Raw genomic sequence first — 26,208 nt, 5'->3', positions numbered from 1 at the left:
GGCCTTTAAGAAGCTAATAAAAAGTGAAATACCAATGTTACTACTTAAATGATGAAAGAGGCTTTTTAAATAACTATTGTTAGCTAAGTTGGGGCATATGCAACCGCTTTATGCAATTATTTTAATAATGCTACTCTTGCTCACTAGAGAAATGTTCAACATTTTCAAAAATCAGTAGACAAAACCAATTTGCAACAAAGACATTGAAACGAAGAATAAGCCTCATGGTCTGGCCCACTAACTATGACAAGCAGCCTAGCAGAGCCTTTTCATCAGAATTCAGTACTTAGTCATTTTTAAGCACAGCAGAATCAATATCCAACATTCTCATAAAATTCAGCATAGTCATAAAAGAATTACATATGACCTTTCAACATAAGAAAATGAAAAATAGTTCAGTTTCCTAAGAATTCTACATCAATATACATGCCTATAAAGTCACTGTGGCTTCTAGGCTCAACAAAAAGCCGTGCATGTCCCTATTTATTTAAAAATGGTGCCCAGATAAGGAGATAAAAGAGTGCATTATGGAGTGAAAGGACTTGCTGAGTGGAAGTGCACTACTACGCCAACTGGTAGTGGAAAAACTAAATAAAAATGTACATTATAGACAACGAAAACGACATCTGCAACAATACAACTACAGAAGTGCTATATCAGCCTGTAAAACAACACGACTGCCACATCGTAGGTGTTTGTGCCATGAATATTGTCGATAAACATACCATAATTGCCAGGTTTCTGTACACACACACACACGTGCCAAATGTGACTGCCTGTTACCAAATGCAGTTTTTTCAATGATATGACATTACAATTTTTATCAATTCACTTAGCTAGTTTACTGCAATTAACTTAGCTAGTTTTTTTTCACATTGATAGCACAGCTAGAAATGCAGACAATTGTCAATAGCACTGAGTAAAGTAGGTGAACTCTTTCGTTACCATGCCTATTCAAATCGATCACCGCTGAACGACGCTTTTGGATCATCAATTTTGGAATGTTAAATTTGTTTCTCACACACCTGGCACTTTCTAGTGGTTAGTCAAGCCCCTCAACTTTCAGAATCAGTTTAAATTTATCCCCTTTTTTCTTTTTTTTTTCCTTGTCATAAAAAGTACAGTTTCCAAGAAGTGTGGTTGGCTGGGCCTGTTGGTATGAATCCATAGCAATAAACAGCATAAGTACAAGATGAGGCGCACACATAAAGGAATAACACAAAAACTGTTTTGTACTTGACGAGTGTTCCTTTCTGTCATTGCTACAAAGCAAACACCTCAACAAATAAACACAACCTCCGTGTCAACCAAATGTGGGCCAGTCGAACTACGGCGCGGCAAGAGCGCGTCTTGCAAGAGTAACTCATCATGGTCAACCGCGTCTGTGCTTATAGATTAGGCTACAAGTGGAAATATGGCAGGTACGCCCACTCTAACCAACTGTGTGTGGTATACCTTAGAAGGTCGTGCGTTGCACTCTATAGCTCAAGGACTCTGATTTTATTTTCATATACGTTACAAACACAGGAGCACCCATGCATATATTTCCTAGCACTCCTAGGGTTCTGGGGTACCCCATGACGGCGTTCCTCAAGCTCACTCCAAGAGGATGGGGGCACTTGCGAACTCTTCACTTGAAGCCTTCTGTGTGTATACATGATTGATTTCAAAAACCACAGAACTGAACAGTATTTATTGCGTTGATGGCTGCAGGAACAAAACACAGGTTTTTTCAAATTTCAGCCAGTAATAACGAAGCAAAATGGCACGAACTTTTGCTGACTGCAGGGCAAGATGTAATTGATTGACATCTGGGTTTAACGTCCCAAAACCACCATATTATTATGAGAGCCGCCGTAGTGGAGGGCTCCAGAAATTTAGACCACCTGGGGTTCTTTAACGTGCACCCAAATCTCAGCACACGAGCCTACAGCATCTTCGCCTCCATCTAAAATGCGGCCGTTGCAGCCGGGATTCAGTATTGCGATCTGCGGGTAAGCAGCCGAGTGCCTTAGCCACTAGACCACTGCCACAGGTGCTCAATTTCACAGGTGAGTTCCTTCATGACGATGGGAAGAAGGGGAATTTATGCGCTGCGTTTTGACTATGTTTCCTGACGTGGGGAGGGGTGGGGGAGGACAAAGTAGGGCAGGCAAACGTACGTTATCATAGACAAGAACCACGCACGAATATAAACAATACCCTTTGCCGGAAACGCCAAATCTAGGCAATTGCAGTGGTGAAACCAGATCATATTTCCTATGGCGCTCAATCTAAGGATTGCTTCGCCAGATAAGAGATTGGTAGGTTTTCTTCAGTGCAAATGTAGACCACCATGCGACAAGACACTTCCACTGTTACCATGCATCCACCTCCGCTTCTATTGCACGGCTTTAGACAGCTGTTCAAGGTCATGGCTTAAGAAGTGTGAACATATTTTGCTTAACACTTCACACGTTTCTCCTATTCATTGCTCTTTCAGCGATTAAACTTTGGGGCATGGAACACGGTTTCTGTCAATCCAGCATATACACCTCGCAAGCTTCACACCTAAACTTGTGCACCTGTCCACACAAATCACAATAAAAGTTCATGTAGAAAGCCTCACTGGTAAGCATTTGCCGTGTTTGTGGTAACCCTTCGGCTTGTGCGGGCACACTCTTCATCGGGATTTTCTGCCGCTTGGATTTGCATGTTCCCTCTCTAAATACACAGTAAGCCTCTTAAGTATTTTTTTTTTTTCATTATGCAGTGAACTACCTCAAGCAAAGTTTCACCAACGGCAAGCAGCATAGTATTCGTGATATTCTTGGTGTGCCGGTTCTTTCGCTGCTGCATATATACAGTTGTGTGCAGCCGAGGTTGGAGACTACGCAGAAATTCTTGCTTTAGCGAGAATTTGCATACGTAAGTACTGAGGTGGTGAACAAAAAAGCCGAAGCATCACATCATTTCACACAACACACTTTTTCCGTCAGAATAAAGTGATATTCAATTGGTAACGTCCGGCTAGGAATCTTGTGCGCACGTCCCCATGCTAGTGTTCCTGCAGTGGCAGATGAAATAAACAGCTGTTCATCTCTACGCAGTCCATATTGTGCTTGTGACCAAACCTATTCCCTCTATATTTGCTCATCTCGAGTTTTATATGCCACTGCTTTCGCCTGAAGGAGAAAGGCTGGGGGAAAGCAGCAGCCGCTAACAATTCAATGTCTTGCTTAAGTCTGCCATGTTTAGCCCTTGCGATGTCTGAAGATAGTGGATTGTAGACTTGTAGTGCGAGTCACAAGGCTGGCGAGCCAACGTAGATAAACTTGGAGTTGCATCTGGTAGCCGAAGGGAAGTGTTTTTGAAAACAATAAGTTTGTAACAAATATAGTGGCATCATTATTCATAAAACATGCTTACACAAATGCCACAAAAGCATGTCACATATCATATTTATACAAACAAACAAAAATTCGTATGAAGACGCATTTCACTAATGCTTCAGAGAGCGATGCTTTTGCGAGTCCCGGTCGACTCACAGGCCATAAATCACGAGGTGTGGAATGATGGCTCCATGACACGCGAACACAATGCGTGCATCTTTCTCTATAAGGCATTTATAATAGCGCAAAGAAAGAAAAAAACACACTCGAGGAAGAAGTGGTAGGAAGCTTAAAGGTTGGTCGCAGAGGCCTTTCTGCTTCCTCCCGCATATTTCTGTGGTCTGTTTCTTTGTTCATGCTAATATGTATACTTTTACACAATGGCTCATGAAGGATAAAAATGTGCTAGTTTCTGCCTCCCATGCTTGGCACATGGCTAAGCGCATGTATTGCTTCGACATCAGCCAACTTGCCCAGCATCGCTACATGGCCGCTGTAGCAAGAAGACGAGAAGTCCTGTAAAGGGCATCGCATTGCCTTTCCAAAATGTGCTTGCAGAGCACATGTGCTACAGTCACACAAGTTCATGTAAATGAGATTGTAGCCCACCAGATCGATGCGACCGCCAGTAACTCACCTGCCAGTCCCAGCTGGGGCGACTGACTGAGATTTATTCTCAGTCAGTCGCCCCAGAGGCCAGCGCTCCATCTCCACGGTGATCGGGAGCGTGGTGCAGTTCGTCTTCTACTGAAAGGAAGAACACTTGCGTACACAGCCGTAAGCCGGCAATGTCACGCACCACGTTCACATGAATGCGAGAACAGGTGCATCGCATCCATGTAAAGGAGTTAATGCCCTAGGAAATCACATCGGTGTGAATTTCGCCAGGCAGCTATGGATATCGAGAGGCAAGTTGACCCACTGGCTACCTTTCACGAAAAGAGGAACGGTGGTCACCCGTCATATCGGGTTGGGAGAGAGATAAATAGAGAGGAAAGGCAGGGAGGTTAACGAAGCTTGGCTCGGTTGGCTACAGTGCACATTCCTGATACAACGTGATAGCTGCAGGGACAGAAAGCGAGGGCTTTTAAATGGAGTTCATGAGCAGTGCATTACTTTTGATGCACTAGAAAAGGTGAGCGCTACAGCTGCATTATGTCAAATTGGTGTAAACGGAGTGCAAGCGCGATGCTGTTTTCTATGGGGACACAGTCTAATTGCATTGATGGGGGACAGGTGCTTCGAGAAAGTATGTAGCCTGAGCAATCCTTTCCTGGGAAAAGAAGGAGAGTGTACCTTTTGATGGCCTACAAAGTAAATGACATATGGCAATACCTGGCAGTTATTTCATAATTAAAGCATTTTATTTTTACAAGATTTTGGCCTCAATTCTTTCTCGGGAGAAATAATAGTAGATAGATCGCTTGTTTCAGGGTGTGTTGTGGGATAGAGGGTGGGAGAACTAACTGGCTAAATAGAGAAAAGGAAATGCTGTTTGATACGATGACCGCTGCCTAGCTCAATACGACTACTACTAAATAGTGGCCCTCAGTAAATGAGGTAGGAGTAAAGGACACTGACAGAGGTGATCATTTACACATGTGCACGGAAGGATGTAACGTTGCATGGCTCGCTTGTGATGCAACATTCGCGATAGAGCCTGTCATTGAACCTCCATTCTGACACTGAATGAGGTAGGGGTAAAGGACTGTGACAGAGAGGAACATTTACACATGTGCACGAAAGGATGTAACGTCGCATGGTTCACTTGTGATTCAACATTGGTGATGGAGCTCGTCGCCGAACCTCGCATTCTGGCACTGAGTAGCTGGTTAGACAGTCTACGCGAGTGGTTTGCAGTGTGAAAAGCAGTGCGCCGCAAAGGACAGAGACAAGTGAGTGAGGGTTTTTAGAGAAGCAGAAATAGAGACAAAGGGTTGTTGTTGAAAGGAAGAAAAAAAGCCCCCGCTCAACGCCTTGTTTCACTAAATCGCAACACTTTTTGCGCCCCCTCTTCAAGCCAGTTTGGCACGTTCGCCCAAAGGGAGTGGGGAAGTCTCCCCCTCCGCCCTTGTGTATTTTTTGCGCTCTGTTTCCTTTTCATACCCTTGATACGTGATTTGACTGATATGTGAGGTTTAACGTCCCAAAACCACCATATGATTATGAGAGACACCGTAGTGGAGGGCTCCGGAAATTTTGACCACCTGGGGTTCTTTAACGTGCACCCAAATCTGAGCACACGGGCCTACAACATTTCCGCCTCCATCGGAAATGCAGCCGCTGCAGCCGGGATTCGATCCCGTGACCTGCGGGTCAGCAGCCGAATACCTTAGCCACTAGACCACCGCGGCGGGGCCCTTTTCATCCCCTTTCCCGTGTGTGTACTGGTTGCGGTCTCCTGTTCGAGAAAGTTATCGTTACTGGTGTGGTAAAGTGGTACGAATGAGTGGCTGTTAAATTAAAAAAATATACACAAATGGATAAAATAAAAAGGTGATTTTGTTATGATGACCGCTGTTCCTGGCTCAAGAATATTTATTTATTCATTTGTTTCTCAGTCAATACTGCCAACTTCTACGCGAATTCGTAGGCAGAACGATATCACAACTGAACGGTAGCCATCATTGAATGAGGCAGGAGTAAGCGACAGCGGGGAATTATTTAAACAAGTACACCGAAGGATGTCTCATGGTTTGATTGTGATGTGACTTGAGCGAGAGAGTTTGTCAGCCAGCCGCGCATTCCGGCATTGTGTGTCATGGAGAGCAGCTGGCCAGTGAGACAGGACTGGTCGACAGCCTGCCACCTGAAAGTAAACTTGAGCAGTTAGCAGCACCTTTTTTCCTCGCGTGAAAAGTACCGCGCCGCAGAGGATGCCAACGAAGGAGCATGTATTTTAGAGGGAGAGATAGAAGTGTTGTTGAAGAGAAGAAAGAAGCCCCTGCTAAATGCCTCCTTTCTCTGAACCGTGACAACACGCTTCCTCCCTCCTAATACAGTGCGGCGCGACAGCACGAGTTCGGGAGTTAAGGTTGGTGCACACCGACTACTAGCAGTGGTCGCGCAACCATTTGCGACTGGTTGCAAACAGTCGCGAACGGTCGCAAAGCGACTGCTTTGGCTAGTCGCTTCCTGACCGATTTTTTAGTCGCACGACTGCAGTTGCAAAGCTGCTGCAACCAATCAGCGACGCCCAGTTTTTTGTTTTTTCATTGCGTGCCTCCTGCCGCCAGATACAAAATACAGCGTTCCTCTGGGTCTGTGGCACTATGGCCACCACGGGGTTATTGGCTTGGAGATGGCGGTGCGCAGAAGCTCGAGCAAAGTGTCTAATTTTCGTGGCGGCATTCGCAAGAAGCTTAACACCATCAAAATAAAAAGAAAATGAATTGTGCACTATCTTTCCCCCGCATTCAGAATCATTTTTTGTCTTGAACCTGACTTGTCACGCCTTCAATGCAGCGCGTTTGGAACGCTTTAGTGCTTCATGCCTTGGCACCGACTAAATACACCATGTTCGAGACGCATTTGTGCTGCATTGTAGGCTGTGGCAAGTCAAGTTAAATTCAAGGACCATTTATAAATAAGTACCGCTCTCAGAAATACTCCTCGTCGTCGCAGCGCAGCTTGGAAGGTAGGCGGCTTGTATGGCCGGCCAACTCTCGCGAGCGAAGGGACGGTCACACCCACTACCAGCTTTGTTCTTTGGAGGCTTCTGTGCTGCCAGGGCTGACACCATGGCATAGCCCATCAGCGCCACGGCAATTTTTTGTTCTTCGCTTGAATCGAACTCCTTGACGCTGCTGGGAACGCTGTGCGAGAACGGACGAAAACATTAAATGCGGCGCGCTCGGTTCGTTCCGCTTACTCAGCTAGCGGCGATCAGCTGATCGGCGCCCGTCTCCAGAGCTCTTGCTGATAACAAGATCCGGATGCGACTCTCCGGTATTGGGACTTCTGGTCGCTCACATGCAGCCTCTGCCGGTGTGAACATCAGTCGCTTCTTGGTCGCAAGTCGCATATGGTTGCGCGACTGCTGCTAGTCGCCGGTGTGCACCAGCCTTTAAACCTCCGAACTGTTCTCTTTCTATTCCTGACTTAGTGCCGGTGCTTGGTGTCGTTTGGGGCACTACTGGCAAGATGGCGGCAGTGGAACTGCCACCTTAATGTATAGCGCTCTCTTCTCGTACCGTGCAGCGGTTCTTTTTGACGGTGTCTCCATGGATTACCCTATATTTCTCTTCTATGCACATACCACCTACCAAAATCACAGACATGTGATTCCTCAGCTGACCAAGCCTGCCGCAAACTTCTGCGGCACTGCCGTAGTCGATGGCCAATTCAAGTAAATTAAGCTGTCCGACTACAAGGACAAGTATCTGGTTCTCTTATCCTACCTTCTTGACTTCACCTTTGTCTGCCCCGCGGAGATCATCACCTTCAGTAACCGATAGACAGATATGTGGGGTTTAACGTCCCAAAACCACCACTGATTATGAGAGACGCTGTAGCGGAGGGCTCCAGAAATTTAGAACACCTGGGGTTCTTTAACCTGCACCCGAATCTTTGCACACGGGCGTACAACATTTCTGCCTCCATCGGAAATGCAGCCGCCGCAGCCGGGATTCGATCCCGCGACCTACGAGTCAGCAGCTGAGTACCTTAGCCACTAGACCACCATGGCGGGGCGCCTTCAGTGACCGTGCTGAAGAGTTCTGCAAGATCAACTGCGAGGTCATGGCCTGCTCCACCGACAGTCACTTTTGCCATCTTGCATGGATCAACACACCGCGCAAAGATGGCGGCCTTGGCGAGATGAACATCCCACTTATAGCCGACAAGACCAGCAAAATTGCAAGAGCATATGGAGTCCTGAAGGAGGATGAAGGTGTTCTTTTCCGTGGGCTTTTCATCCTCGACGACAAGGGCCTCCTTCGCCAGATCACCATGAACGACCTCCCTGTTGGCCGCTCTGCCGACGAGACCCTCCAGCTTGTCCAGGCTTTCCAGTATACAGACAAGTATAAAGAAGTTTGCCCAGCCAACTGGAAGCCCAGTGGAGACACCATGAAGCCCGAACTCAAGGGTAGTAAGGCCTACTTCTCAAAGGCTGGCCACTGATTCCCTTTTTCCACAGCTTCAAGCCAAATCCCACTCTTGTTCAAGCCTATGTCTTTGTGTGACACTGTACTGTTCTATTCTGCTGCATATCAAGTATCAAAAGAAACATTTCTTTCCACCTTCTCTAGCGAAAGAAGCTTCGGTTTCTTACTCTGTGTCACCGCCATAATCTTTCGCTGCCGTAAAAAAAAAAAATACACAGGTTGTAGCTAACAAAGTGCTAGAGGACTACTGATCTACTGAGCTAACGAGACGAGGCACGAGACAGGGACTAACCAGGACTAACACTGCTAACGCCACAGAACAGGTGAAAAATAAAAATTGGAAGATCCCACGCACCGTGGAAATCGACTATATGCAAAGCACAAATGAGGAAGGTTAGCATGTCACTTTGAAATCAACGCAACGTTGCGTGGTGGACTTGATTTATACATGACCTCCATGTCGTGATTATCATGTTTGCACCTGGCATTTGTGTTCGACATCCATTCACATCACGTTAATACCAAATTTGGTATATGTGAAGCTATCAAAACGGCCTCAAGCGTGCTATCAGCGTAGCATGTAGTCATGTTTTACATGACACGCATATCATAATAATCATGTTTGGCAGTGTCATTTACCTTCATTGTCCATACACGTCACGTAACACCAAATTTGATAGATGTGAGGCTAGCGCTAAGCCACGCACGATTAAGCATGAGAGGGAGTTGAAACCCCCCCCCCCACCCATTGGTTCAGGTCCGTGGTGTTGCACAGCTGCGAGCACACTACGAGCGTGGCATGTAGTCATGTTTTACATGACGCACATGTCATGATTATGATGTTTGGACGTGTCATTTACCTTCGTGGTCCGTTCGCGTGGTGTAATACCAAATTTAGTACATGCCAAAACGGCCGCGAGTGCATCATGAGTGTGGCATGGAGTCATGCTTTAACATGACACAAATGTCACGATTATCATGTTTGACCCAGTCATATACCTTCGTCATCCATTCACACCACGTAATACCAATTTTGATATACAGTGGACTCTCAGTAAACGGAAATCTGTTAAACGGAACTGCTGCTTAAATGGAACAACTGCCTTTGATATGATTGGTTTCATACTTGAATGCTGCAACTCAGCTCAACTCTCAGTAAACGGAACTCTTGTTAAATGAAACACATTTCCCCGGTCACTTCAGGTTTCGTTTAATGAGAGTCTACTATATGTGGAGCTAGCGAAACGACCACGAGCGCACCATGAGCGTGGAGGGTAGTCATGACTTACATGACATGCATGTCATGATTTCCACATTAGGGCCTGTCACTGACGTTCGCCATGCAGTCATGTCCTACCATACCAGTTTTGCAATGTCATGTGAACGAAACCACCGGAAGAGCAGCAAGGCCATAACATGTAAATCATGACATTAATGACATGTCACGATTTTCATGTTATGACATATCAATTTTAATATAAATCAATTATCAAAACGGCCAGGAGAGCTAAGCTGTAGGCGGCTAGATAGACAGATAGATACAGTCATAGTCACCGAAGTTCGCTAAGAAATGCTTCGCATTTAATAATAATAAAAAAAATAGCCAGCAACCAATATTCAACGTGTATACTTGGCTCGGTTTTAGCAGGCCAAGCTCGCAGGCTTTCACGGCATAACTCTATACTTCACAGAATGTTGTCGATCATCGTCATCAACCACAAACGATGGCGTCCCCCATGATGTCGTGGTTTTGCAGCATTTGGCTGGTTACGTGGACTTAGGTCAACTTTGGTGCATTTACAATCGTTTTAGCTGTCAGGTAACCAAGAAAATGCTTAATGTAGACTCTGAATGCAGGCGAGCCAATAATAATTTCCCATTAGGGACATCTCGAAAAAAAAAAATGCAACGACAGCTGCTGTCGTGTGTACTTTTTTTCTTTGCGCCGTTTTTAAGGATAAAAAGTGTTGTCACTTCAATTCACTAGTTAGCATGGTCCGATTTGTGGCTGGTTCAGTGACTCATGTCCTGGGCAAATTTCGTTGGACCGGGAGAACAATAATAAAGTGGTTCATTGTGGAGGAAGTTTTAATACATTAGAGAGCCTATGGAATGCGGGCGAGCAATCGAAAAACGTTCGTTGAAAAGCGCGAAATTCATTGTAGCAAAGTTTGACTGTATATCCTCCTCTAGCCCATACAATTTGTTGAGTGTACCAAACTGTTTCCATTCATATTACACATACAGTCAGACCCATACATAAGAGACACTCACCGGAAAGCAGTTGATGTACCTTAAATAAAAGATGTCTTTCATAGGCAGAGTACCATGTTCTTATTTTCAGTTTAACCCCCATTTCAGTGTAGGCACACTGGTGTCTCATACCCCAATTGTCATTCACATCAGGGTTTCTTATAAAGGTAACCCGGTTAACTGTAGATTTACTCTACAAAACCCTGCATGGTACACAGGAAGCAAGGTTCTACCCAGTAATTTTTAGGGGTGGGCATCACCAGAGAAGGGAAGGAAGGGTAAATGCCACATTCGAAGCTTTCTATTTCTCACTTTCTGTGCAATTTTTTCTTAACCACGACCGCCCGTGATACTACGATACTTTCTAAAGGCTATTTTCTAGCCCACATTTCTAGACAGCATACTATAAAAAAGTGCTTCTTTGGACTTCTCCATTACATTTATGTAAATTTTTTTTGGCGTAGGCACAAAACAAATGCAACATTTTAAAACTTGGAAAAAAAAATACTTTGGCCAATCTGGCCATTATAATGGCAGAGTCTCCAACAGGGTGAATGATAGACCACATAGAAGGCCAAAAGAGAAACCAATACTATAATAGTTATATAGAGAGGCCACTTCAGTTAGAACACACCACAGAAGAAAAAAGAAGTTGCTATAATCCACAGCACTAAGCAAATAATATACTAATTACTGAAAGTAATACTTTCAAACTTCATCTAAACATATTCAACAAGAAAGCTTGCATAATTTTAGTACTACATGCAATAAAAGCAAAGTAAGTAAAGGATGATTAAAATAGTAGAAAAAGCCATGAATATCTTCTTGGCAATTTATAGGTCATTACATAACTGTGTTTAAAAGAGCACCCTGTGAAACTTGAAAAGAATGTGATAACTAATTTCTTCACAAGTTTGGTCCCAAGGATAACAAAGTCAGATCAAAGCAAAGCAGAAAGAAAAGAAAAGTCCACAACAACATCAACAAACCGTTCTCACTTTCTTGAAGTGCTGTAATGTGTCTGGACTCTTCTCGCACATTTCTGTGATGAGGATGACCCCTGTGATAAGCACACCTGCACAAAAAATATTCAGGTATAAGCATTTCCAAAAACATGTACTAGTTCAAGAAATTTTGAGTCATTCACAAATTTCAGAAATGGGAAAAACTTAAATAAACTTTTCCATATACCATATATACAGTATAACGTCATTACAACAGACTTCCCTAATGAAGAGGATTTTGGTCTGTTGGAAAAAGAGTATATAAAATCCAAGTTGTACTGTTACAACAGACTTTTAGTAAAAACATTGACTAAGTCTGTTATAACCAGAGAGAACTACAAGTCAAATGGATTTACTCTCAATGGGGGCATAAAAAACAATGATTCTATGAACATTTTCAGTTTCAGTAGCCCTCCTTGTTTTCTCCTTGTCATCCCTACATTTATACAGAGTGCCAATGTGAAAGATGAATTGGTAAGAACAGTGATAGCCGTGGAATCTAGCCTGGTCAAGGTCCAGGGCATTGGCTATTACAGAACCACATTGATATGTTTAAAAAAAATGTGGAAGGTAAACGTACGATCTGAATCCAGCAAAAGTTGAGGCTGAGAAGTCCATATAGAGGTGTAAGGGAAAAAAAAACAGTAAATTACTGCTGCTGCCTCTCACCCTTGTACAAGAAAAGCTCCCTCTGCACACATTGTCGACCCTTCTCCGCATTTTCATTGTTTTTTTTTGTGCAAAAGAAAGCTTTGCAAGCTTCCAGTCCAGCAAAAGCTTCGGCGAAGTTAGCCGGCCGGCGCCCAGTTCTGGTGCCATGTCCTTCGCCTCCTCCGCTGCATTGCCCCTTACCACCTCCGCGACAATCTCTCTACGCTTTGCGGCTCAGAAGTCGGGACGTTGTCGTCTATCTAGATGAACCCAATGAAGGGTGTGTCGGCGCCAATGGAGAGGAACTCCTCATCGATGGCGTCATCAGACATGCACGCCACAGGGTTGTCTTCACAGCGCTCTGCATCCTCCGATGCAAGCTGCCACCGAAGGATGTTCAGCTTCACCTTAATCAACAACGGCTTGTGCTTCCCCGCCGCCATGCTGGACGCAGCTGTCTCGAATCGCAAACTACTACTGAGCAACGTGCAGACACGCACAGGGCCTGACTTGCATATCCGCAAATTTTTTTTCTCCTCGAAAACCAACAATTCCTGAGGCCCAGACGACGACTCTCACTGGACAGCGCTCGTTTCCGATGGAGGTTACGCTGCAGAGTTGCAGACACCCTGATAACACAGCGATCACGCATCCCACGCTATTGACACGGGGATTAGCGAGGGGAGATAGGCTCTCTACGTGGGAGACGCCTACTACGCGCTAAGCGCGTCCTGCAGAACTAAAATAAAGTTTTTTCATTCCATTCCATAGGCATGCCACGTTCGCACTTTTCCCGCTGAAAGGTGCATGGCTAATATACTTAAATGCGCGTGGCCTTGTAAATTTTCTAAATGAAAAACATGGTGGCAGATGTCAGCTGCACGTGAGACAGGATCGGGAGATAAGGCAGATGCAGCGGCGCGTTGTGTAGCAAAGGCAGCACGTGCGCCTCGTGTTAAAGCATGGTGAACTGGAGGTGAACAAGGGCGCATCTATTCTTTGTGTCACATGGTTAGCTCCGTAGTGTTCTGTCGGGTGTTGTAGTGCAAAATGATCGCATTTTCACGTACTGTGCTACGGATGAAGACTTTACTGTGCTCAGCGAAATCGTGCCAAGGTGCCAGCTGACAAAGAAAACCACTGTGCTACAGAAAATAAAAGGCATTTTTTGAAAACCACTTTAAAACTAACTGCTCAGCCGGGTGTTCGTGTGGTTCACAGACAGTTGCAGGAGTATTGAAGAGGGCGACTGGGCATTCGAAGAAAGTGTAGAGGGGATGATTGAGTATAATTTGGAGAAAATGCGGGGGATGAAAGGGTCACAAGTGAGCGCAGCAAAGAAACCGCCGTCACCGGGCAACGACACTCTGCCACTTGGCACTTCACAAGCACACGAGAGGAGTTTTGTTTTTTCACACCTGAATGCGAGTTTCTGCCCGCGGAACGTATCATACGACTGCAGTTTAATGCAATGCCGAACGCTACTGCCAAATAATCGTATTTTCCAAGAACATATTGAGCGGAACGTATCAACACATCGCGCTATGGGGGCAATTTTAGTTTTCGTGATTTCAAGCATAGGGGCCGGGAAATTGTACTAAATGGGAACGTATCAAGAAGATTCTACTGTAACTAAGCAAAACAAAAAAAAACTAAAGCAAATAACTTTTGCAGGTGCGGTCCCTGCTAGCAGCAAGTTGTCTTTTCATTCACTTTAATTTCTTCCCATTTATATCATAATTATTACAAAACACAGTATAACCTCAATGATACCTTCCTGCTTAGTACAATTTCCCAGTTCCTAATTGATTGATTGATATGTGGGGTTTAACGTCTCAAAACCACCATATGATTATGACAGACGACACAGTGGAGGGCTCCGGAAATATCGACCACCAGAGGTTCTTTAACGTGCACCCATATCTGAGAACACGAACCTACAGCATTTTTACCTCCATCGAAAATGCAGCAACTACAGCCGAGATTCGATACTGCAAACTGCGGGTCAGCAGCCGAGCACCTTAGTCACTAGACCACAGCGGCAGGACAATTTCCCAGTTCCTACACTCGCAATTTGAAAACTAAAGATAACCCAATGTGTAAAAGTTCCACTTCATATATTCCTGAAAATTTTATTTGGCAGCATGGAGCATTCAGCACCATAGAGAAACTTATCATATGATAGATTCTGCCACCAGAAATTTTCAATCATGTGTGCAAAAAGGGCTTTCTCATGTACAGCCACAGCTACGTCTGTGTAGAGCATGCGAGCAGCCAGTTTTTGCTCTGCTGAGCGACACATTGAGGCCATTTCGTGCTCTGACGGGGTGTGTCAGGAGCACGTGCGGCCGAGTAGTCGAGCTAACAGAGTCAGAACCATAAACAGCCTCAAGGTGTTGCCCCTCAGACCAAACCCTGGCTGCTCGCATGCTCTATCTACACAGGGCCACGGCTGTACTCTTAAAGCACAAAGTAGCAGACAGCCACCATGCGGCGACTATGGCTTCGTTGCAGTGCCTAATTCCTCCCCTCCGTGATTTCTCTGCTTTGCTTAAGGGGAGACGCGGGTCGAAAAGTCGCGGTTTTCCGGAAAATTTTCGCTTTTTTTTTTTCGGCTGTATTGGCATCCTTGGACTATAATCTATTACTTCTGAAAATATCAAGCTGAAATTCGCACGAGAAATTATCAAAAAATGCTTCCAAGTGGGCAGCGGTGACGCGAGAAATGCGCGTAAGTCGCGAAAAACGGCGAAATTCGCGTCGTCCTGTCGCGAAAACGACGCGTTGGCCGCCATTTGCAATCGTGCACGCATGCTGCGAAGGCCGTATCCTTCATAATCCACTAGTAGCCAGTCTCGTGCCTTCACGCAGAATAAACAAAAAACGAGAAAAACAACGCGTACGTCACGCGTTTTGAATATCGCGGCACACAGCGCGAGGCCGCCATTGGACGGCGGTGCGCTCCACGCTCCTCCCCCTCCTATCTCTCCGGCAAAAGAGCGAAGCCTCGGACGTCGCGATCAAGTTTTTCTGCGTTTCTCTGCATTTTTGCGTCATGGCAAGCCCGAAGAAGTGCAGTTCAGATAATCGAAAGTTCAGAACTCGCCACAAGTATCGAGGGAAACGGCGTCGGACGCTTCGCAAAGCGACAGCGAACGACGATGTCGCCCCCGACCAACGCCCCGACGCTCCGACTTCGGATAGGCCTAACACCGTCACCAAACCCTGCGACAGTGGTTGTGAAATAGCCGCTGCCGTGGAATTCGTCAGTGCATCCCAAAGGAAGATTGGATTCTTCGAGAGTGAACGTAGACCGGTAGATGCTGCTACTGCGAACATGCTGCTTTGCGAAATCGATGCGCTGACGCACTTGTGGCGGGTGCGCAATGCCCAACCTGCCGCGAACGGAAGCTCGGCGTGCGAGAGGCAGCTGGAAAGCGCAAAGGACTTTCGGCATTCCTCGAACTGTGCTGTCAAAATTCTGATTGCCCTGAATCTGCACTTTCGTTCACGCACACGTCGAGACGTACTGCTTCGGCCGGGGACCAAGGAACGAGCGCTCGTTTTGACAGCGGCAGCTCGCGTGACAGCTTTGCTGTAAACGTGAAGGCAGTTCTGGCAGCACGCGCTATAGGCGCAGGCCACGACCAACTTTCACGATTTTGTGCGATTCTCGGTCTTCCGAGCCCGATGCATCACAAGACATTCAACGGCATTTGCAAGAAGCTCCATGGTGCGGCGATGACGGCAGTGAGCAAAAACTTGCACCAGGCACGAAACATCACGAAGGACGCAGTCGGCGGCAGAGATGTGCCAGTCATGTTTGATGGCACCTGGCAGAAAAGAGGTCATAAAAGCCACAATGGAGTGGGCACAGTCGTGTCCCTGGACACGAGGCTCTGCCTCGATTTTGAAGTTCTTTCGAACTACTGCCATGCTTGCAGTATACACAGGGACTTTGGGGAGGATGAAGAGATATGGCGAGCTTTTCATCTTCCAGTTTGCCAAAAAAACACTGACTGCTCATCGCATGCAATGGAACCTGCGGCAGCTGTCAATATATGGCAGAGGACCTTGTCTTATGAAACTCCACTGCGATTCACCAGCTTCCTAAGTGATGGTGACAGCAAGGCCTACACTGCAGTCTGCGAGGCAAATGTATACTGTGACACCCCCATTGACAAAGAAGAGTGCGCGAAGCACGTTGCAAAGCGCTTGGGAACTGCCCTACGGAAATTGGCAACGCCACTGCCACGAGGCGAAAAACGGAAAGATGCGACAATAATAAAACTACAAACATATTACAAGATCGCCATCACGAGCAACAAAGACAGTGTCCGAAATATGTACACTGCCATATGGGCATCGTATTTTCATTGCTGCTCCAGTGATGGTGCCAGTAGCCACAACTTTTGCCCCGCGGGACCAAATTCGTGGTGCAAGCACAAGCGTGCGGAAGCACTGGGGGAGCCTGCACCACGCCACACCCCACTGTTGACGAAGGCTCAAGGATTGGCAATTATGCCTATCTACAAGCGCCTTACAGAGGAGAAACTCCTTATTCGGTGCCTTCATGGCAAGACACAGAATGCAGCCGAATCGCTGAACAGCAAGATATGGCTGCTATGTCCAAAAACAAAGTTCGCCTCCAGAACAACTGTGGAGACAGCCACCGCTCTTGCTGTACTCTGGTACAACAAAGGCCACAGGGGCTTTGAAGAAGTGCTCGAAGGCATTGGAATTCTCCCCTCACAAGATCTGGCCACACATGTTGACCACTGTGACGTCATGCGCATCAGGAAGATGAACCTGAAGCAAACTGCAGAAGCGAGGGCACACCGTCGCAACACAGCGAAGAGAGCTCGTGTTGAGGACACTGACCGCAAGAGCCGTGAAGGACCAAGCTATGGTGCAGGGGACTTCTAGACACTTGCAGTGCATTCAAGGCAAGGTACTTTTCATTGTGCCCCAATTTGATGCAAAAAGAATGATTTCCTAATAAATGCCAACTTTGCGAACTTTCAAACTTGTTTTTCTCATTTTCATTTTTTCTGACAGTTTCACGTTTTCCGGGCAGCCTTTTAGAAACTTATACTCATTGTATAGTAACGAAACTTGGCACACATATTCTTCAACACATGCAGAATGCAAATATCTACTCTAAATTGCAATGCCTACCAGCATTAGTTGTGAAAATATTAGCTTCTTGTTTCAAGGGAGATTGAAAATAATAAGTCATTCAATACAATTTTTTTTTCTTGGTTCCAATATTTCTGTGACATATCTATATAGATATTTGCACTTTTCAATCTACCAAGAGTCAAATAAGATCAGACACAGTACTTTTACTGAAAGTTTAGTACATAAAAGAGTGCCCGCAAAAAATGTAACTTTTTGCTATTGTTTATGGCATAACTCAATAATTATAGCAGCTACACAAAAAATGATTGCATATTTGAAATCTGCATGAAAAACTATACTATTAACAAACTTTTCAAGTCTCTATTACTAGAAATAAAAAGAAACTTTTTCGAGGAGCATCTCCCCTTCATTGTCCCCCCTGGGTCTTCTCGAAAATACATGACCGTTCCCTTTTTTTTTTTTTTTCTCCAAATAGCTCGATCGCCACTCTCTGTGAACCACACATTGACCTAAAGGCAGGCAGCAATGCTAACAATCAAAGCCTCCAGACAGCTTCCAAAAAAGTGTGGTTTCTACAAAACTTGGCCCAACTTCGTTGAGAATTGTAAATCCATCCATAGCAAAGTACATAAGTGTACATGCCTTCCACACACTTTTGTTCAGACCCCATGGCTACAACAACAGCTGAGAGAACACTGCGGAGCTAACAATGCTGCACAAAAGATAGAAGCTATCACTCGCTCCTCCAGTCCGCCACGGTTTGGTATGAGACCTATGAAAATGTACATGCTGCAACCACATTGCTGTGAATACACGTAAGCATAGCAACACCACCATTGTGCCCAGTAGTGGCCCAGTGGATATGGCCGATAAGATGTCGTTTCCTCCACACTTTTCTCTCGGAGTGCATTCGTTTTGATGTTATTCTGCCAAACTCGCGGCAAACTTCCAGTAGGCATTCATTTTTCCCTGGCTGGACTATGCCTACCAGGAGGTCATCATAAACCTACCAGGAAAAAGTTGTTCTGAGAGATATCGAGAAGGTTTCTGGCTATCAGATGCCAAAAAAAGACTATGCACGCTCATCGCCATTTTTCGTGAAGAATGAACCGATCACATTACGAGCATTTAGGTACTTCACCTTCGATTGCCATATGCCGGGCATTATCTTCTAAAGCCGTTCCGCCGTGCGAGATGGTACACTAAAAGTGGCCGCGAACATCTTGGAGCATGTCTCAAGACAGAACACAAGCTGATCAGTGCATGTGTGCAAAATAGCAAGTGATAGCCATGAACAGCTGCTGTTTTCTGGGACACTTATCACTTTTGCAAGATTTTGCATATAATGTGTTGCACTGCCATTGTTACGTGTACTAAACAGAGTTGAGCTTGCTAAAACCGTTAGTGGGGTGGCAGTTTTCTTCACTGACGGGCTTGAGTCCTCTGTGATTGTGCGAATGTATGAGATCGTATACAAATGTGCATGCTCAAGACTATCACTTCCGCTCTTTTGCAGACGTAGCACCAAATTTCCGAGCAGCAATGCAGAAAAAACCTTGTCACACGGCACAAAGTTTAATTTGCTGTCCTGGTAGTAGCGTTTTATTATATCTATGCTGGCTTTCCCAGCATTATATTTTGCAATATTCAGGTTCTCGGGATTTCAAAAATTCAATATTGCATATTCAGGTTTCAATATTCAATATTATTCAGGGGCTCTCGAGTTGTTTTTTTTTTTTTTTTTTTTTTTTTTTTTTTTTTTTTTTTTTTTTTGCACAGGGCCAGGACGTTGTTTCTTTTCAGGACTGGTACTAGCTGGCTGACCTCTGGCTGCCGAAAGTTTAAACGTTAAAGAGTCCATTGAGAAAATTTTTTTTTTTCTGCCCTTTCAACTCAGTATGAGCTTTCCAGCCTCAATTTTTAATGGATTTGGATTACATTTTGTCAGATCGTACATTTATATTCACATGTTTTTTGGAAATGTATCAAGATTTTACTGTAACGCCCCTTACACTTTTCCAGGCTCGATTGTTGGTTGGTTCTCATTAAGCTTGTGTCTAACCAGCAACATCAGGTAGAGGAGGTGCAGTGTGATGGTGGCATATGCTGTCTGATGACATCGCTACAGCATAGTATTTTAAAAACACTTCTGAAAATTCAAATTTAATTTAATTTATAAAAAATAACTGTGAACATGAAAGTGTCACCTTTGTAAAAAAGAAAAAGAAGAAAACGGAAACAATGCACAGTGAAAAGGGGGGGCAGTAAGCAATTCATGTAGCAACTATATAATGTAAAATTATTCTTTGGCAAAAATTAATGATTACCCCCCTAAAACTTGCCTAAACACCATTCTTATTTAAAAGAATGCAATCATTATATGAGTAACACAGTACACCCTCCAAGTCATGATGTCACCAATGCCATACTGTGCAGTAAGAAATCTTTAAAATATCCAGTAGTAGACACTCGCTGGCCACTGCCACTTCGGTGCATAAGCAATATGGGCTGAAAATTGTACAAGACACTCACCATGGTTCTTCTCAGTGAGGAGTGACCGTGTTGCAGGAATGAACATTTCCATCAACTCTGGAACCTTCCTAATAATCCTGAAGGCACTCAAGGCAGCCTGCAAGGATAGTAATAACAATAACTGATTGTAAGAACAGAAAGTGAAAATGCAATGTTAAAGAGATCCTGAACAACTTTTCTAAGATATCCCAAAATAACCTGGGTATCAGAGCTTACTGTAAAAACCCGCATATAATCCGAGGCGTATATCAGGGATAGCTAACACGACAAAGGAAGCTTTTACCTTAATATAGCACGAGAAAAATGGGAACTAAATACATTTATTTAGACTTATTCAACATAGCCTGACGCTCTTTATTCTGAAACACCATAGTTGGAGATGTCCTACTTCAGCACCTCATTTAGTTACATCAAGGGCGTTTGAAATTGAGCACTTCTTGAAGGCACAGCAAACGAGCGCCTCGAGAATGCAGACTCAAGCTTCGGCAACCCATGTGCACAGCATCACTGGCCAGGCCTTTTTTCAGCCATCCGGCAGGGGTCACTTCCGGCCCTCCAGACCTTATCCACGCCATACGCATGCACTTGATATAGTCCTTAAATGGTTTATTTAAGCACACATCAGGCGACTGCAGGAGGAATGTCCTCTTGGGGCGACGACAAGCTCAGCGCAAGAGAGTCTCGCAGTAGTTGCTTCACGAAGGTTGCCAATGGGTTTGGCAGCAGAGATCACCTTCCTTTTAAAAGCAGGCCAATACTGCTTCACGGTCTTCACATAGCACAGAATCGTGGTCGTCGGGAAGCGCCACAAAAACTTTGGCCTCTCGTTTTTTTTTGCTGCAACGTGTTGCTGGGGGCCTGTTAGTCCTAACACGGTACATTGTTTGCAGCAGCAGGCGAGAGATAACTACAGGCCCCTCATTATTGACCAGTTTCAGTTTCAGAGAGCTCCAAAAACGACAAGCCGCCAGGTACAACTATCACCACCTAGTGTGTGCAGGTCTCAATGACGTCAGCACACCAAACTGCGACAAACTTTCACACGGTCTGCATCAAGAATTCCTTTTGAATAGGAAACAGGACTGCAGTTTCGCGAAACACAAAATTTTCAACTATGCAGTAAACATTAACTTACAAACTAAATAGGAAGCAGGGTGTCACACACATAGACAAATATCACCATAATTCACTAAACCGTGAACGCAGGCTGTTGCAAGGTTGTAATGATGACAAGTGCACAAAGGAGTGCACAAACAGATCGCATTTGCTCACACTTCAATGCTTTGAGACACCTCAACGTCACACATTAGGTGCAAGAAAATACGGCATATATTTATACACTACGCATCACGGCTCACTCAGCCTTGGCACTGATTGCCTACAAGATAAGATTACACAAGTTACCCTTTCAGACCAGTGCCCCGCAAACCACACACAGCCCAGCGGTGCTGTTTTCACTACATGGCACTTTGTGTTCCTGCAATTATGATTTTCTGATACAACTGTGCCGAAGTGGCACTAATGCTGGTCACACACTAGTCTGCATTAGTGCAAGCTAAAGCGCAAGAGGTTAGTAGGTAAGAATTTTAGTTCTGCACTATACCCCTTAAGCTGACACTGCACAAATTTGCTCTACTCAGCAGGTGGAGCCCCACTGAGCATGCACTGGACACTCATACGTGAGCACGTGATCAGCCCATCATGTTCAGTCTGCCTGAGATCAGACTGTGAACAGAGCATGAATGCACAGCCAGTGAGACCACGCGAGGAGCAAAACCAAGCCAAATGGCTGCCTCCACTACTGCGACTCCAAACAGTTCCATGCCGGAATCATAATGTCCAAATAAGTTAGTTCATGTTTTAAAATAAAATTTTTTTTATTGCTAAAAAATGAGTGTAACCGTTTTTTTTTTTCATGTAGTTTAGAGTTTCATTCTCAGACAGCAACACAATGCAAAAGTCGGGTCTCTGCTTTGGCTTGACTCGAAAGACATATGGCGAAAACGTGAAAGTCACATTTTTACTCCGCTAATGTTCAGCATTCGAGCAAAACGGGAGAAAACTGTAGAATCTATCCGCTAAAAGAGTCTACTAACACTAACCCTTTACAAACAGCCATATTGCCAATGAGATAGACAAAAAAGGCCTTTTTAAAGCAAGAGGGGGAGGGGGCTGCACTTTCTTTATATACCTTGATCTCAGCCCTTTTCTTTCCAGAGATATGTTTTCCGGAGCACCTTTCTTTCCAGAGTGAACACGGGAAAGCGACAACAATGCATTCATCTATCACGAATCCCTTTTCCTACTATGTGCAGCTTTCCATGCTACCTGTACCGTGGCTTTTTCCATCTCCTGGAATGGTAGGGGACACATCAGCCCTGGCACTGCCCGATCTAGTGCTATCGGAGCCGACGATCAAGTGCTGGAATGATAAACACGACCTGGACATGCCCAGAACCACGCTTTGTGCTACTGACAGTGAAATGGCGTCATCAATGACATATAAAAACCACACTTCAATGGCCAGTCTTCAGTGGGCACGGGAGAGCGATAACCATGCAGTCATCGCTCACGAATCCCTTTTTCTACCATGTGCAGATTAGTAAATAGCTATACGCTTTATTCCAAGCGCACGAGTAATACTTGCTTGCTGCTTGTCTCGTGTCCTAGTGTACAGCTCTGAACAGTATGTGAATGTGTTACAAAGTAGCTTCTGGCCTGCAGTGACGTTGAAATGAATCCCGGTCCCCGTAATAGTGAAGTACTAGCTGCAATTGCTGCCCTCTCTAAAAAAGTTGACACACGCCACAAGGAACTGATGGATGCTTTCCATGAACTGAACGACAATCAAGAAGCACTTGCACGCAAAGTTAGCGACGCGATGAATTGGCTGACTGCTCTTGAGGATATTGTTGAAAATGTTGAGTGCAATAGATCCGAGACGGAAATCTCGAACATAGCGTCACAAGCAGTTCAAAGACAGAACGCATCTGTACAGTCCCGTTTCGATGATTTAGAAGACCGTTCTAGGCATGACAATCTTTTGTTTTATGGCATCCCTGACAACTCAGCTGAAACATGGGCCCAGTTTGAAAGCTGTGTATGTTGACTGCTTATAAAACAGCTTGACCTCCAAATATTGGATCGCAATATTTCCAGAACACATACACTAGGCAGGTTTAATGCCATCAAAACGCGGCCTATTATTGTTAAGTTTTCCCCTACGAAGCAGAAAGACACAATATATTCACAGATAAGCAAAGTCAAAACTTCTGGCATAACTGTCGGGAAGATTTTTGTAGATCGACCTGTCAGTCATGCAGGAAATTAATTGAATTTAGTAAGTCAAAGGGCCAGTCAGGTTCACTGCGATATAATAGACTGATCATGAATAACAAATCGTATGCTTGCTGCACAGTCACAGACTCGGTGTATGAAATAGAACCAGCCGCTATAACGCACGCATGGGGCAACGGCAGAGCAACTTCATCGTATCTAGGTACCTTTAAGAATCATGAGAACGATGTATCACTACTCTTTACAAATGCAGAAAGTGTTCTTAACCAACGTGTCACGTTATAATCAGCCATCGATTCTTGCTCAGCTAATATAGCTGTGATAACCGAGACCTGGCTCTCCGCTAAAATAAAGGACATTGAAATACTTTAGTGTGAAAAGAATTACAACATATATCGCTGAGACCGTGATGTCCATTCAGGGGTGGTGTTCTCATTGCCGTTTCCAATATGCTCGCGTCAACTATTCGGACTGTATCGCCTTTAGAACTGGTTAGCGTAAACGTACCTTTTGCAAATAGTGCATTTATTTTATGTGCTTCACACCATCCCTCAGGTGCCTCACTGTCTTTTTGTAATGACTTCTACAATGTCCTTAGTAGTCTTGTAGTTAGGTTTCTTAATACACTTGTATTCATTTTAGGTGACTTCCACTTTTGCACAATATTATGGGGTAAATATTTTAATGATGCGAAAAATGTTTCCTCTGAATGTACACAGTTCCTTAGTATTTGTGATGACTTTAATCTTGCAAAACTTGTTCATGAACCAACTCGTACAACTGCAACGTCTTCCAGTATTCTTGACTTTATATTTACTACACTTCCAGAGTTATTTTCCGAGTTAACTTACCTCCCAGGATTAAGTGATCATTCACTGATTCACTTTACCCTAAAAACACGGCAAAAAAAATAATACGAGACTTCAATAGAGCTGATAGAAGCTCAATAACAAATGAATTAGAATTATTTACAGAAGGCTATTTAAACAACTCTGATAATCACTCTGTTGAGGAAAATGACGTTTTCCTCAACAGGAAAACTCACCACAACCCACTGGGACCCCAATCAAACTGCATTAATCAACACACTTAAATCTGTTCAAAATCGTGCCGCCCGGCTTATCTTGTCGAATTACTGCTTCTGTATCTACAATGAATAATACACTACAGCTGCCTGATCTGTCTTTACGTCATAAGTGTCTTCGTCTTTGTGTGTTTCATAAATTTTGTGATCACAATAAAGATTTATAAAACCATCTTTTCCTCCAACCTGAATAAATTTCATCCCACGTGAACCAGGGCTTTAAGGTTGGTGTATCATTATGCTGTACTAACATAAACGGCCACTCTCTTATCCCGCAGACCAGCAGAGAATATAACTACTTTGCCGCCTCCATCGTAGCAATTAGTAATGCTAATTTCAAAAGTTCCATTCAAGACATAGTGTTTTGTTAATTTGTATTTATAGTCAATGTATTATTGCACACTTGTGTATATTAATGTTACCCACTCCTTTCTGTAATACCCTCGGGCCCTGAAAGTATTTGTAATAAATAAATAAATATAAGCATCTTATTATTGAGGACATGCAGCAAATGCATTCAAAACTTAGTCACAGCAAATCAGAATCAGTTTCTTTTGCAATACAGCGATTTTCCTGTTGCCTATTTTCACCCTCTTCAAGAACTTGTCTAAGCAAACACCCCTTCTGCCTCTTTTCCTCATAGAAGACTTGACAAAACGTTCCAAGATTAAAACTTTTTTTTTTTTTTTGTAAACAGCATTATTTCCACAAAACTTGACTCCACAACTGCAATACGGTAAACTTTTGATAAACAACCTCAGGATTTTGTTTGAATAATATTAAGTTCTCATAATTATAACTCAGGGCAACGGACCAACTTACATGGTGATGTTTACTGTTTCTCAGGGTAGCAGCAACATCATATACTTATTTGCACAACTGCCAGTAAAGTTTTTAGAAATCAGTGATCATACTGGTAGTCTTTATTATACAAAGTGTGCATCCGTGTTCATTTAAGGGACAAAAATGTGTCGCGCCCTGCGAGAGCTGGTAGCCACTTCCCAATCTTACGACTTTTCCGCAAGACACAAGCGTACTGCGGCGAAAGTTACTTTGACAAGCTTTCGACTCATGATTGACCAAGACACGATAGCCTCGTTTTTTCATTATGTTATTGCGATAGCAATTATATGGACACTCTCGGCTGGATTTTTCAGCCGGCGTCGGCGTCGATGTCATTCACCATATATGTATACGTATCTATATATTGTGGGGATCCGAGGCGCGCCCGCGACCATTTCGCGGGCATTCCGCCGTACGGCAGCTATCCTTGTTCCTCTCCCGTTGCTCTGGCAACGACGCGTGGCGATAGATGGCGTCACGTGCGGGCGCGGCATGTGTTTTCGAGAGGCCGAGTCACATGCGCGCCGGGAGGGGCGCTCTCTCCTCCATGGTCGGCGCCGGGTAAGCACGTGTTTCCTTCTTCCCTGTCCCCTTTGGGAATCCCCGGACTGTAGCCTGCCCTGGGGGCCTTGGCATCCCGGCAGGCGTGTTTACTTGAGTGCTAGCTTCGGTACTGTACGCTAAGCCAACAGCGGTGCCTAGTGCTTGAAGTGGTCGTACCACACCGAGCCGCACTTGCCGTAGGCCTACGCATACGAGGTTTGCCCTAACACTCGCGACCAGGCCCAGTGGCCATCGTGAGAGTGCACAGCATAGCCGTGAGGGACCTTTTCCCGACCAGCATGTCAAATCTCGCCATTGACAGCTGCGACGTGCTCGCGGTTTCCCCTTATCGTGAACGTCCGCGTGCGGGTGCCTTTGCT

At 44.7% G+C, this 26,208-nt stretch overlaps 1 protein-coding gene and 1 pseudogene across 5 annotated transcripts in view; one reads left to right on the top strand and one right to left on the bottom strand.

The window, feature by feature from the left end:
* The window catches only part of AP-1gamma (adaptor protein complex 1, gamma subunit), a 154,125-nt gene that overhangs the window by 100,167 nt on the left and 27,750 nt on the right, over positions 1 to 26,208 (bottom strand). For 4 of the 5 annotated variants that reach the window (XM_075878193.1, XM_037428585.2, XM_037428587.2 and 1 more), the window contains exons 4-5: positions 20,062 to 20,158; positions 11,722 to 11,807 (exon numbers count right to left, since the gene is read on the bottom strand). In XM_075878193.1, the coding sequence (XP_075734308.1) occupies positions 11,722 to 11,807; positions 20,062 to 20,158 (183 nt within the window). The remainder of the gene's footprint in view (positions 1 to 11,721; positions 11,808 to 20,061; positions 20,159 to 26,208) is intronic. The other variant, XM_075878195.1, reaches the window with a different exon arrangement.
* Positions 8,190 to 8,545, top strand: LOC142775867 (peroxiredoxin-1 pseudogene; annotated as a pseudogene).

Source organism: Rhipicephalus microplus, chromosome X, assembly GCF_043290135.1.
Source record: "Rhipicephalus microplus isolate Deutch F79 chromosome X, USDA_Rmic, whole genome shotgun sequence".
NCBI lineage: Eukaryota > Metazoa > Arthropoda > Arachnida > Ixodida > Ixodidae > Rhipicephalus > Rhipicephalus microplus.
The sequence above is the reverse complement of the archived record's forward strand: the minus strand, read 5'-3'. Positions and strand labels throughout refer to the sequence as shown.